This window comes from Labrus bergylta, chromosome 12 (assembly GCF_963930695.1).
Source record: "Labrus bergylta chromosome 12, fLabBer1.1, whole genome shotgun sequence".
NCBI classification, from domain to species: Eukaryota; Metazoa; Chordata; class Actinopteri; order Labriformes; family Labridae; genus Labrus; species Labrus bergylta.
In genome coordinates, this window is record NC_089206.1 from 12614475 (window position 1) to 12627891 (window position 13417).

Sequence of the window (13417 nt, forward strand, 5' to 3'; positions counted from 1 at the left end):
GTTGAATATTAAAAAAAGCAGAAATTAAAAGCTTCAGTGTCTACTCTTAGTGTCAAGACTTTTTTATATTTCCTTAACTAAAAAAAAACAAAAACATTTTAAATGTTTAGGATAGGATAGTACTTTATTGATCCCCAGAGGGGAAATTTGGGCGTTACAGCAGCACAGACAAGAAAGCTCAAAAATACACATTAAACAGAATAGATAAGATAAATAAATATAAAAATACAAATACAAAATACAAATAAAAACAGGGGGTATATACAGTACAAAATGAATGATGAAGTTAACTGGGGGGAATTGAGAATTGAGACAGTGTTTGCAGAGAATGACAAGATAAAGTGACAAGTGATTAAAGTGACTTGGTATGAGCAATAGCAGCAAGTAATGTAAACAGCAGAGAAGAGAGGCAGTGTTGTACCACAGTAATGCAGAGTGCAGTTATATAATATAATGTAGTATAATATAATATAGTGCAATATGAACAATATAGTGTAATATAATGAAATGTTAAATAATATAGACTAGTATAATAATATAATACAATATATAGAATGTACAGTATATATGTATATATATATTGACCTAAATAATAATAATAATACAATAATACAATGATAATAATGAAGCAGGTCACGTGGGTAGTGTTTTATGGGGGTGAAGTTTATTGTCAAGGACGGACTGTTATAGATATATATAGCATGTGTGTTGAATATTAAAAAAAATCAGAAATTAAAAGCTTCAGTGTCTACTCTTAGTGTCAAGACTTTTATATATTTCCTTAACTAAAAAAAAAAAAAAAACATTATAAACGTTTGGGTAGGCCTGTACAATTCACAGAATAAGTTAGCATCTTATATTCCATTGTTTCACTTCGAAGTGACGCAATATTTATCTGTTCATTGAGCTTGTCTTTTGTTCTCTTAATCATTTTTATTACAAATAGAAATAGCTTGACAGGAGCATCTGAAGACAGTCAGACATGATGACGTCAGTACTGTCTGGCTCGCGGTGGAGGGTTACCGGACGCGCGCGGGTTGGTGTGTGTGTGTGCGCGCGCGAGAGAGAGGAAGGAGGGGGAAGAAAGGAAAAAAAAAAAAAAAAAAAAAAACTGCAACCATCACCGACGCGCTGGTTGGTGGTGGGGTCACGAACTATGACCTTTAACAGAAGAAAACCAAAACAAACATTTTTATAAAAAAGACGAGAGCGCCAAAATCAGTGAGCAGTGTTGACCGGAGGTAAGTCTCATAGCCGGGATGAAAACCGCAGAAAGCCCTGCAAGAGATACCGGATGATAAAACAGCGCAGCTAATCCCAGAGCTAGCTCGTTAGCCAGCCGATTGCGGAGCTTCCTTCCTGCCCGACTCTGGCAACCCGGGATCGGGGGAAGAAAACGCCAAATGCTTGGGCGCTGATATGCCTCACATTGACACTTGAACCAATTGTTAATTTATGACACTGCTGTCAACTTTAACCATTATCCCTGCATCCTATTATAACCATCCAGATGAGTGACACGGATGCAGTCGTCTCTTGCAAGCAGACTTAACTTGCACTAAGATGGCTTAAACAGCTAATAAAGGAAAGCTAACTTTAAGTGGCTGCAGATGAACTCGACCCTTTTACCTTTGCCATCCCGGTGACAGCCATGGGGTTGAAATTAACATGACAGTTTAAAGCTGTGCTTTTTTAATTTTTTTATATTTAACACACTACCTGAGCATAACGCGCACTGTACTATGTGAACTATGATTTTTTTTTTTTTAAATATATTTATCATAAGGATTTGTATGTAGATTTATTGGCTGACTGCCAGGTTCTCCATTTTGTTCTGTGTTGTGATGCGTTTAAGGAAGGATGTAATGATGGGCACTGTGTTAGACCAATGGTTAATCAGAGGCTTCTCCCTTTGGTCACAGGCTCATAACATGTTTACATGTGTTTTGATTTAAGGGGATGTTGTCACTTTATTCTGCAAAGGAAGATGCCCAAATGCATTGTAGTCGACAAGGAATCGATATACAGCATTACAGGTTTCCAAAAGCCCATAGGCTTTTTTTAAGGGAGTTTTCTATGTGCCGGTATCATTACATATCTGTAGTAGAATATTTATATATTATATTTAAAAAGTACTTCATCCATGGATAGAAATATATATTTTTTTTAACAAACTGTGCATGGATCACAACCTGTCATGTTTTTACTTGAAGAAAATCATTTCTGCATTGTGGGATCATTTTCTTGCATGTAAAGAAAGACAGTTGAAATAAAGGCTGTGATTGAAATGTATGCATATAAAAAGGTGGTGACGTAGTTTCCAGTGGGAGTGAGGTGCAGTCTCTAGTGTTAGAAATTGAAAATCGAGGTCACACTCTGAGGTCACGGTTAGTGGTGGCATCGCCGAAGTCATGCTGAGGCTTGATTTGCCACACAACACATTTTCTCATGATCGCTGAACAGGAAGAATATCACACCAGGTGTGACCTAGAAGCAAATCCACACTACTGGTGTTAATGCCAGGCAAGATACGGAGCACCAAACAGGTTATCTTTTGACACATTAGGTTATAATTATTTTTTAATATTAATGTTAGTTAGCATTAAATAATTGTCTATGCTTTTTTTTTTGCTTTTTTTTGCCTCCTGAGTGAGATTTTTTTTGTGTCAAAGCCTGAGACATATTATTAACAGTGCATCAAAACAAGAGGAGAAAAAAACCTATAATGCTGTGGACAATGACTTCACTGCAAGTTTACTGAAATAAACAAAAAACTCATTAAAAAGATAAAACTTCATAACTTTTATCAAAACCTATACTTCCATGTTTGTCATAGTACATCTCCATTGATGACTCAGTACTACATTATGATGATAAAACCATCCCAGGCTGCATATGCATCATGCTTTTCTCTGACATCTTGCAACTTGGTGGTTGATTAATGAATGTGGCATCTTTCCAAACAGACCTCACTAATGTCCTTACATCATCAGGACCATGAACCTGAATCTGCTCTCGCAGCAGAAACTGGGCTCTGAGCACGAGGGAGAGGTGAGTGTGCAGAGAATGACTTCCATGATGTACTAAGTTCTACTACTTTAGCCTCAATAGATTTTACATTAAAAAATACTGTAGTGCTTCTATCTTTGGGCGTGTGGTTAGCAGATGATAGTTTTATATTGTTACCACAGCTACAGACCTCTTGTAGACAAAGGGACAGACTTACACGTGTTGTGTTGTGATAGTCTCTCTTCTCCAGGACTTGTTTATTTTTATGTATGTGTTTCATCCCGTCAAAATGTGTTTCTGGTTCTAGGGGTCATGCTCTCCTTCAGACTCAATGATGAGTGAGTCACCACAGCGCTTTCAGGTCATCTCCACTGAACCTACCACAACACCACAGCGAATACAGGTAATTGCTGTACTCTCAACTTTAGCTATCTTTAGAGAATGGGGACACTTCTTCCTGTCTTATGAAAGTTTTCTTGAATAAATTGATGTCACAATATGTGACTTGGATCTCCTAAGATCAGCGTTGCTTACTTTTTTTTTTTTTTTAACTTGACCCCATTGATGTGTATACACCTCCTTCTTTGTCCTGTATCCATCCTCCATCTCTTAACACCCTCAGATTGTAACCGACCAGCAGACAGGTCAGAAGATCCAGATAGTGACATCCATCAAGCCCCCTAGTGCTCAGAAACAACAATTCATTCTGACTACAGCTGACAGTTCAGGGGCAAGCAAGGTTATCCTGACCTCATCAGACAGCCAAAATGCTAAGCAGCTCATCTTCACTGCTGCAGACAGCCTGCTGCCTGGAAGGATACAGGTACAGTCCCCCCCCATAATGTCACCCTCTGGGACGGCATTGGCAATGTCTTGGTGAAATAATGTGATATTGACGTTGTGTTCATGTGAAATACCAGATATATGGCCTGTGTTTGACTTTGACTTTCAGATTGTAACAGACCCAGTGTCAATGGAGAGGTTGTTTGGGCAGACAGGGGACTTGGGGCGAGCACAGCCAGTGGAGTACTGTCTGGTGTGTGGGGACAAGGCCTCAGGTACCTACACTTAGTTTATCAGAAATGTACTGACACCAATGTTTTCCCCTTACTGAATGCTCTTTTTTACACTTGAGTAGAGCCTGATACAGAGGGCTCTATCTATCTGACAGGACTGGTGTTCGCTGATGTCTGTGTTACATGTTCACTTGGTGTTTAGGTCGTCACTACGGAGCGGTCAGTTGTGAGGGATGTAAAGGCTTCTTCAAGCGGAGCGTGAGGAAGAACCTGACGTACAGCTGCCGCAGTAAACAAGACTGTGTCATCAACAAACACCACCGCAATCGCTGCCAGTTCTGCCGGTTGAGGAAATGCCTTAATATGGGGATGAAGACTGAGTGTGAGTTTGCATCAACAGTGCCACTCAGATCAAGTATCATATCAGTGTATCTGCTGGTAGTCTTGAAAGTATATAAAAGATTTATTTCTATTTTTTTTTTTAAATGATTTCCTTCCATATAAAGTAATAAGTCTTTTGCACATAGTTGAGGGATGTAGGGAGATGTCAGGCCCCTCTTATCACTTATGGTTTTGAGATGTCGTTTGAGCTCTGAATCTGTGAAACAGTGGTGAAAGAAAGGTTTCATAATGTGAAAATGAACACATTGAACACTGCAGAACCCCTTTGACGGAGTACTTCAGCTCCTTGGATGCATTTCCTTAATAATTCCAACAATTGTAATCGCTCAAAACAAAAGGACAAAGTGTCATGTCATCACTGATGTGTCTACATTTCTCCTTGCAAGCTGTTTTGTATCTCTTTTATCATAATAACAATTCATCCACAGCATTTTTTTTTAAATAAACACACTTTATGTGATTGCTGTTAACTTTCAGCTGTCCAGAGTGAGAGAAAGCCCATCGATGTATTGCCCAGAGAGAAGCATGCCAACTGTGCTGCCTCCACCCAAAAGATCTACATTCGCAAAGATCTAAACAGTCCACTTATTGCCACGCCAACCTTTATCTCAGATACAGAGACAGATGGCTCCAGGTCAGTGGGAATCAGATCTGCAGACAAACCTGAGGCATGGTTGCTGTAATACGACTGTTTTTTATTATGCTCTGTGTCATGTTACTCTATACTTGTATATGTGTAATGACAATAAAGTTGAATCTCATCTCATCTCATCTCATCTCATCTCATGTGCAGATCCAGCCTGCTGGACCAGGGGATGCTGGTTAATATCCAGCAGCCGATCATCCAGAGTGATGGAACTCTGCTGCTGGCCGCTGACTCAAAGGTACAGCTGTTCATGCAGTTACAGTGCATATATTACATCTGCCTGTTAGGTTTCCTTATACGACCTGTAGGAGGAGTAGTAGTATGATCTTTCGACTCTCACACTCACATAACCCCGGGTCAATTTTGTTCATGACTATTCCTATAATTCTTTATGAACTGGACACTCATGTCCCCAATCCTGACAACAATCAGGCAATGAATTTTTAATTATTATAAATAACTTTGGGGCCACCAACTGAGTACCCCAAATAACCTTTATAAAGTCTTTTAATCTGTATCCATTCATTGAATGTATTTTGAGATGTAGGCGATTCTTTCTGCTACTGGCAACACAATATTGTGCTTTTCCTCAGTTTAATACTGATGATTTAGTTTCAACAGTGGCACATTTAATGGGAAATCATTGTGCATTGTTTCATTTGATTTCAGATGGAGTCTGGTCAAGGGGACTTGGGGACACTGGCCAGTGTGGTAACATCATTGGCAAACCTGAGTGACTCACTGAAAGAGAATCTAAACAACAGTGATACCTCGGACAGCCAACAGGAGGAGCAGTCTGCCAGCGAGATAACACGGTCAGTCTGCAGAGCTCAGAGTGGAGGGAAGTGTGTTTGTGAGAGGTTTCAGCAACATCACATTACTCACTCTAACAGCGATGAGATCCCATCGTTTCTTGGTTAGTTTTGGCACCATATTTTTTTTTTTATATATATATATATATATAAAAAAAATAAAAAAATAAAATAGATAAGCCTATTTTTCAGCCTCTAAAGTTTGTTGTTTCTGGCCATGGAATAAAATCTCTCGAAATTTGTCACAAACATCCTGCAAAACCAGTGAAACAGGCGTTTGGCCAAGTAATAAATTATAACTTTTTCATAATCGCAACAAGAAGTAAACTCTGTACTGGGAATAGAATTTAGACAGAGGCCCTATCAGGGCCAGAAAAAAGCACAGAGCCCACGCCAGTTTTTAGTCATGGAGGATTAAAAAAAACATTTTTTTAAAGGAGTTGTAAATAAGAAATACATTACTTTTTGTTTTTGTTTTCACAGTGCCTTTGACACCCTGGCCAAAGTTTTCAGCCCAACTGAAGTGGGTTCCGGACAGAGACTGGCAGATAAGTCACATTGTGTGGGTGGAACAACCATTCAGCTGATTGGCCGAGACCAGGAGACCCCCATCATTGAGGTTGAAGGACCACTGCTCACAGACAGCCATGTTGGTTTTAAGGTAGTTTAAGGTTTTCATTTAATTTTAGTCAAACAGCTAATGTCCATAATCCATATATCCAAAATAATAGATACATGTTTCAGTAATGAGCTTTGACTTGGTGGTCAACAAACATGTGAGATTTGTAAAAGATTTCAAACCACACTGATTTCAAATGACTGAAGCACTTTAAAGCCTTTATTCACGTGGCTACATTGTATTACGAGCTGTACATATAACACTTGTGTATATTTACCTTACACCCTCAAAGTTTTGGTTGCTCATTAAATGCTAAAAATGTCAAACATACTGAAACTGTTGATTTGATGTAAAATTGGGACACCTGCTGGTGCTTTTTTAACCTTCATTCCATGGTTGTCATTTTGCAAAATTCTTATGTATTTATTTATTTATTGATAATTTGCCCTATCCTCTCTTTTCTAGCTGACCATGCCAAGCCCTTTGCCCGAGTATTTGAATGTACATTACATCTGTGAGTCGGCGTCAAGACTTCTCTTTCTCTCCATGCACTGGGCACGATCGATCCCTGCCTTCTCAGCTCTTGGGTGAGGATGCATTTGATACAAGAAGTCATGTCAACTTGAAAAAAGACACATGCAAAGAGACAAAACATCAGCAAATGACTGATGAAACCAAAACTGATCAGACCACAACTTCAGATAGTCAACCTCATGGAGGGCTTTAGGAAACAATGAAAGCTCCTGCTTTCACACAGTAAACACGCATATCCATGTGCTCACACTTCTCTTTGTATCTTATCTTTGTCAGTCTGGAGGCACACACTTGTTTGGTGCGAGCCTGCTGGAATGAGCTGTTCACTCTGGGTCTGGCTCAGTGCGCTCATGTGATGAACCTGTCAACTATCCTCACTGCCATCATCAACCACCTTCAGAGCAGCATCCAGGACGGTATGGACAACAGAGCTCGTCATCACTCCTCAGTAGGGCACACACATACAAACTTCAGTTGTTTCCATAACAGAGTACACCTAAGCAGGACTGAAGATCGTTTACCCTCAGTGTTTTCACTAATGACCTCCTAAAAAATTCTAGAAATCAGTGTATGAACCACTGAGTCTGACGATGTGATGACAGTGTCTACCTTTATATCATTGCATGGTGTAAATGGACGTGTTCAGAGAGCAACAAAGAACATTCGGGCCAGCAAAAAACATAACGCAGCGTCTCTTAGTGCACAAAGATTGCACAGGTCGTTTGCTGGTCACAGGGTATACATGTCATCATAATAATTTCCTGCTGCTTAACACATCAACTCACCCCAACTTCATGTGGAAATTTTACTTGAGGGCTGGTAGGAACATTTTGGAAAAAGCTCAGGTGACAAAAATGGCTGTTTGGGTTCACAAAAGCAGCTCACCCCAAAAATGTGGAGACATTTCCTGGAGTTTGGTGCATGTGTGCTTTCTTCATTCATGTGTCAAGTAATAGATACATTTTTCTTTTACTTTTTTTAATTAGATTTTGATTAACTCTTATGTATTAAATTGACATAAAAAAAGAGAAACACTGTGTTTTACCATTATTGTCACACAGTCCAGTATGAGACTATTGAGCTGCAAAGGGGCCGCACCATTGTTCATAAGTCTGTGTCATAAATGAAGACAGATGCCACAGATTGGATTTCAATATAAAGTGGAGAAAATGTCTACTGTGCTGGTTTTTATAAGGATTTGAGACTGAAAAGCATATCAATAGGTGAATGGTTAAACTCGATATATCAAACTAGGTCTTGTCATCCCTCGCAGACAAGCTTTCGGGGGAGAGGGTGAAGCAGGTGATGGAGCATATTTGGAAGTTCCAGGAGTTCTGTAACAGCATGTCGAGGTTGGACACGGACAGCTACGAATATGCCTACCTGAAAGCTATTGTATTGTTCAGCCCTGGTGAGTCCTACTCAAGTTCATAACAGACATAATTACTTGTACTCAGTCAGTAAATATTAAATCAGCCCACCTGAAGGGGGCAATACATGACCTGGTTTGGGGTTTGGGATTGTGTCTGTCTTGTCAGATCATCCCGGTGTGGACGGCAGCGGGCAGATTGAGAAGTTCCAGGAGAAAGCTTTGATGGAGCTGCAGGACTATGTGCAGAAAACCTATCCAGAAGACACCTACAGGTGCACTCACACCTCCAGTGTGTATGATTCAAAGCCAGCTTCAATCCAGTACATGTACCAGTAAAGAATGGTATCGATACCGATACTTAAAGATACTCTTATAGATACTCTTATCAATACTACTCTAAAATAAAGACATGACATAAACAAATCAAATTAAATAATTCTCTTTACTGCTTCAACACCTGAACACCATACTGCCAAACATGAAATATATATCACTTGAAATGTCACCCTAATAACAGAATTACATTTATGTTTATGTTTCAGAGAAAGTTTTAACACTGTAGAAATGTATGCCATTTTCAATACAATCCCCAGACAGTTTAAATAACCTTTGAAACAGCATTCAAACTCTTATTGTTGTACGTTGTTTCATTCTTCTTTTATTTAATTATGCTATTAATAGTCTACAATGCGCACTGGGATGCATCACATGATACGTCAGAGCTTTTCTTAGTCACAAAAAACTCTGATGTGTTAAAGGGAGATTGTCATTTTACTGAGACCAAACATGCCAGGGTGCTGAATATTTACCTAATAACAGGCTATCACACTCTCCACCAGGCCGAGGAGGGGGAGGGGAGGGGGGGTCGCAATCATGTGTGGACCAAGGAGCTGATGTGACATAAAAAAAATGTTAAACCTAAAGCCTGATGTTCATCTGTAGGTAACAACCCTCAGGTGTATCACTGAATTGAATGAACAGCATCTCTCTGACACCAAAACTTAAAAAGTTTTAACCTCTTTCACAGACTTTCTTTTTCGATAAACATTCTCATGAGTTATATAATTTCCAAGCATTGGAGCCTTTAATAACATCTTATTCTGAAAATAAGTTGATCAAGAATTTCTTTGCATTAATAGTTATTTGTTTATTTTCCCAGATTGACTCGTATTCTGACTCGTCTCCCAGCACTTCGCCTCATGAACTCGAGCATCACAGAGGAGCTCTTCTTCACTGGCTTGATCGGTAACGTGTCTATTGACAGCATCATTCCCTACATCCTCAAGATGGAGACGGCTGAGTATAACAGCCAGGACTCTGACCCTTCAGAATGACAGCCAATCACTTCGACACTCCAGCACCCAGAACTTTCAAATGAGTGAGTCTCCACTTCAGGTACGCTGTAAGTCTCTCATAGGGTTAACTGTTGAACCCAGGTCCAAATACCTGCAGGGGACCCCTTGTTTTCCTACAATACATGGTGCATAGTCATTCAGGAATCCCTACATGATTAAAAAAAAAAAAGATATTCTGGTATTTGAAATCCAGTATGACACTTGGAATGTTTTCTGATGCTCAGGCAGTTCAGTCATCTTGTGTTTTGGGCCTAAACTGGGTAACTCTGAGCTGAATTCAAAACAGGAATCCTCTGCAGCTTCATCTGTACTCATCCCCTTGATGTTTTTAAAGCACTTACAAAGCCTTATCATGCTCTCATGTCGACCAAATTCATAAATGATCTTAAGTTTATTTCAGATATCAGATACATTTGAATGATAATAAAAACCTAATAGAAATCTTAAAAAGTCAAAGTATAACTGCATCTTTTTAAAAAGCAGAATCTGATAAAATAAAGTACTAACTCTTAGGTGTTTTAAACTGTTAAGGATGTTCTAGTGTTGGTATTTGGGAACATGAGTGCATCAGTATAAAGTGGTATTTCAATGACAGTGATTTGGTGTTGACAATTGAGGCTGTTACAGAGACCACTTGATGCTCTTCTGAATGTCATACTACAAAGAATTGAAGACTGCTTGGCATTATTTTCTTATTTTTATGTTTTCAAACTGAACAGGACTGATGACTGAACTTCCTAGGAGATAAAAGCGAATGAGCTACAGTTCTTCAGGTTGAATAAAAATACAATCATGGTTTGAATGACAACTGTCATTTTATACAACAACTTAATTTAAACCTGAATTATCAAACCCTTTCCATTTGAATATGGAGTAACACTGGCAAAGCTTTGAGCTACCACCAAGCCCGTTCTTAACTCATGAGAACATGACAAACTTCAGAGGCCTGTGCTTGGAGGTCAGCGGGGTCACTTCAGGGTCAAATCTGGGCACTACGAAGGTCGCTCACTTCTTACTGGGGAGGAGATGGCCACGTTAACTCGTGCTAAACACCTAGGCTGCAGGTCATATTGGGAATAAGAGATCCATTTTTTGTTTCCTGGACAATTTAATTTGAAGATATCCATGAAAGATTGACATGTGCTTCCCTGATAACAACAGAGACTTATAACAGGTTATGAAATATAGTGACACACTTATGATGGAGAGATATTATAAGCCTTTAAGTCTCTCTAAGTCATTCATATTTCTGCTCTAAGTATGTAACATATTGCTATCGGTTGACGGTAGACTTATAGTTAATAACCAGCTTTGTGTTAGCTCTAAGTGTGACCTCCTTTTGTTATGGTTGGTGTAGCCGGATAAGAAAAGCACTTTCTGCATAGTACAGGCCTCTGATGTCATTCTGTCTTAAAGTTGAACTTCTAACTCACACTCACAACGTCATATCTGCCAAAGTAACCCAAAAAATACGCTAACCCTTTTCATTTTTTGAAACATCTTTAAGTCTTGGAGTGTTATGATGTGAAGGTACTCTTATATATCGATATTATAGACATTAAGTTGCTAATCACCAGTGCAATCACCTCATCACTTTCCCCTGTATGACAATCATTATATGTTACTTCCTTTTGTCCCATTGTTGTCATAACTGTCTGCTTAATCTTCATTTTGTATGTGTTATCAATATCAGTTATTTCCTTTAAGGCATAAGGTAATCTCGAAGGTTTTTCTTTCAAAATGTTACTAGTGTGTAGCTCTGCTACTGTTTTTGTACTTGTGTTTGTATTTGCTATTTGCTAAGTGCACATCGATCAGCTTATCTGACATTCCTTTATGTTCATGCTGACTAAAACCTTTCTGTTTGTATGTTTTCTCATCATTTATAATTTGTTGTGAACAAATGTGTTTGTTACATACAAAGTGTACTTAAAGTACTTTCAGGCAGGTTTCCCTGATATAAAAAAAAAGACAAATGATGGGAGCTGGTCTCAGGTGCACTGATGTCTTGAAGACTGAAGTCATACACTGATGTGTATCGGCCTACCCACTAGTGGAATGGTTTAAAATGAGCATCCACACCAACATGAATGATGGGGGATGTAAAGAAGTAAGCAAGGAGTGTGTCTTGTGTGAAATGGTGTGTGTGTTATTTGGGTTTGCAGCCCACACAGACTGTTTAAGGCGCTGTCATGAAATGGCCTTCGTACATGTAATTTCATCAAAATGAGTGCATGTTGTTTTTAAGCATTTTATATACTTGTTGCTGTCTGCCCTTATAAGGAGCATTGTTATCTTTTTGTAGTGCATTTCAGTGCATGACGTTTCTTAAGTGCATTTTAAATGATGTATGAAACATTTTATTTTAATTTAATTGTTGTGGCTTTAAGTATTTACCGTGAGCAGCTCCTAAACTGCAGATCAGATGAGATTTTTCCAGCTTTGTGGATTTAGTATCTTATGTTTAACATTTTATACTATGTTAATATACCTTGTCATTTTTTTTTTGCACATGTCAAGTATGATCCTTCAAACATTGAACAACATTCAAACAACATTCATGTTCCGCTCAAGTTTGTCACAACCCTACATTTCTACCTCAAAGTGATAAAGATATGAAACAAATGTATGAAAGACTGAGCTTCTGTATCAGCATTCTAGTCTCTGAGGCGGGCTTCACTGAAGCCACACATTCTGACAGAAATAAACAATTCATAGTGAAATATTCTACGGCTGTGTCTCTTAATGCTAGGAAGACAAGGTAAGAAGAGTGTCCCTGCGTAACGTGGATTCATGCCTCAGCAAGTCTAGCAGGGACTGAGAGGTACAGTGTATATTAAATAAGTTTATGTGAGGGTTCAAACATTGAGTAATAAACTGCAGTGAAGTTTACTGGTTCAAAGTCTCCACTATAAATATAAAACCTACGTGAACCTCTACAGCTTGTTGTTACACAAAGGGTAAAAAAACACAGGATCATTATAATAAGCATCAAAAAGTGGATGACATCACTATCATCAACCAGACTTGGATTAGCAACTCAACTTCTTTGAAGATGATCTTCTTTCCAGTACATTTCGGTCATTTAAAAGCATGGCTTGTGCTCCAGTGGGAGGAATCCAGACCAAAAAAGCACCCTGCACAGGAAGGTTCTGGCCAGGGTTAGAGTCCTGGACCAGCAGGCTGTAAAGGTAGAGTGCTAACCACCACATAAACTGTGCTGACACACTTCCTCGTCTAGGTTAATTTACTTTCCTGTACGTCGTCGTATTTGAAAAGCTTGGCTCATACTTTTTGCGGGAATAAGCTAGAACGTTCAAGCTTGAAAACATATTGGAGAAGACTTAGAAGTGTGCCTGTGCCAAGAACAACCAAGACAAAGGTTTAGACATCGACATAGACGAGAGATACCTACGGAGCCCCTTAAGTCCCAAAAAGTAAAATCAAATATATTGTGCGTGCAAGATAATTCTATACATGTCATTCATCCACTTAAATATTATAACTGTGGTTGGCTGATGGTGGATGAAACCATTTTGCATCCAATCTAAATGATCATTGTCACATGTATCTCAGTTTAGCTTTTTTAAACAGTCCATCCACTACTTTCTATAAGTAGACTGCTTCTCTTCAGAAATAACCCTGACACGTC

The 13417-nt window shown here is 38.9% G+C and overlaps 1 protein-coding gene across 3 annotated transcripts; it reads left to right on the top strand.

The window, feature by feature from the left end:
• Window positions 1–1080: 1080 nt before the first annotated feature.
• Window positions 1081–12490, top strand: nr2c2 (nuclear receptor subfamily 2, group C, member 2). 3 transcript variants are annotated; one of them, XM_065960889.1, is made up of 15 exons: window positions 1084–1241; window positions 2967–3051; window positions 3317–3412; window positions 3632–3832; window positions 3962–4067; window positions 4228–4407; window positions 4905–5061; window positions 5221–5311; window positions 5743–5888; window positions 6369–6546; window positions 6970–7091; window positions 7315–7454; window positions 8312–8449; window positions 8577–8699; window positions 9570–9707. In XM_065960889.1, the coding sequence occupies exons 2-15, from the start codon at window positions 2998–3000 to the stop codon at window positions 9572–9574; spliced, it is 1737 nt and encodes a 578-aa protein (XP_065816961.1). In that variant the 5' UTR covers window positions 1084–1241; window positions 2967–2997; the 3' UTR covers window positions 9575–9707. The 3 variants fall into 3 exon arrangements, 2 of the variants coding, with proteins under 2 accessions (XP_065816961.1, XP_020485235.2); XM_020629579.3 differs by having other exon boundaries at window positions 1085–1241; window positions 8577–8682; window positions 9570–12490; XR_010667495.1 differs by lacking the exon at window positions 9570–9707 and having other exon boundaries at window positions 1081–1241; window positions 7315–7486; window positions 8577–8682.
• The last annotated feature ends 927 nt before the right edge of the window (window positions 12491–13417 follow it).

Bases quoted from the DNA above. Each gene is read 5' to 3' on its own strand.
- nr2c2 (XM_020629579.3), top strand. From the start codon at position 2,998: ATGAACCTGAATCTGCTCTCGCAGCAGAAACTGGGCTCTGAGCACGAG. The intron at 7,092-7,314 runs GTGAGGATGCAT...TATCTTTGTCAG, and splicing joins CCTGCCTTCTCAGCTCTTGG to TCTGGAGGCACACACTTGTT. The intron at 8,683-9,569 runs GTGCACTCACAC...TTATTTTCCCAG, and splicing joins TATCCAGAAGACACCTACAG to ATTGACTCGTATTCTGACTC.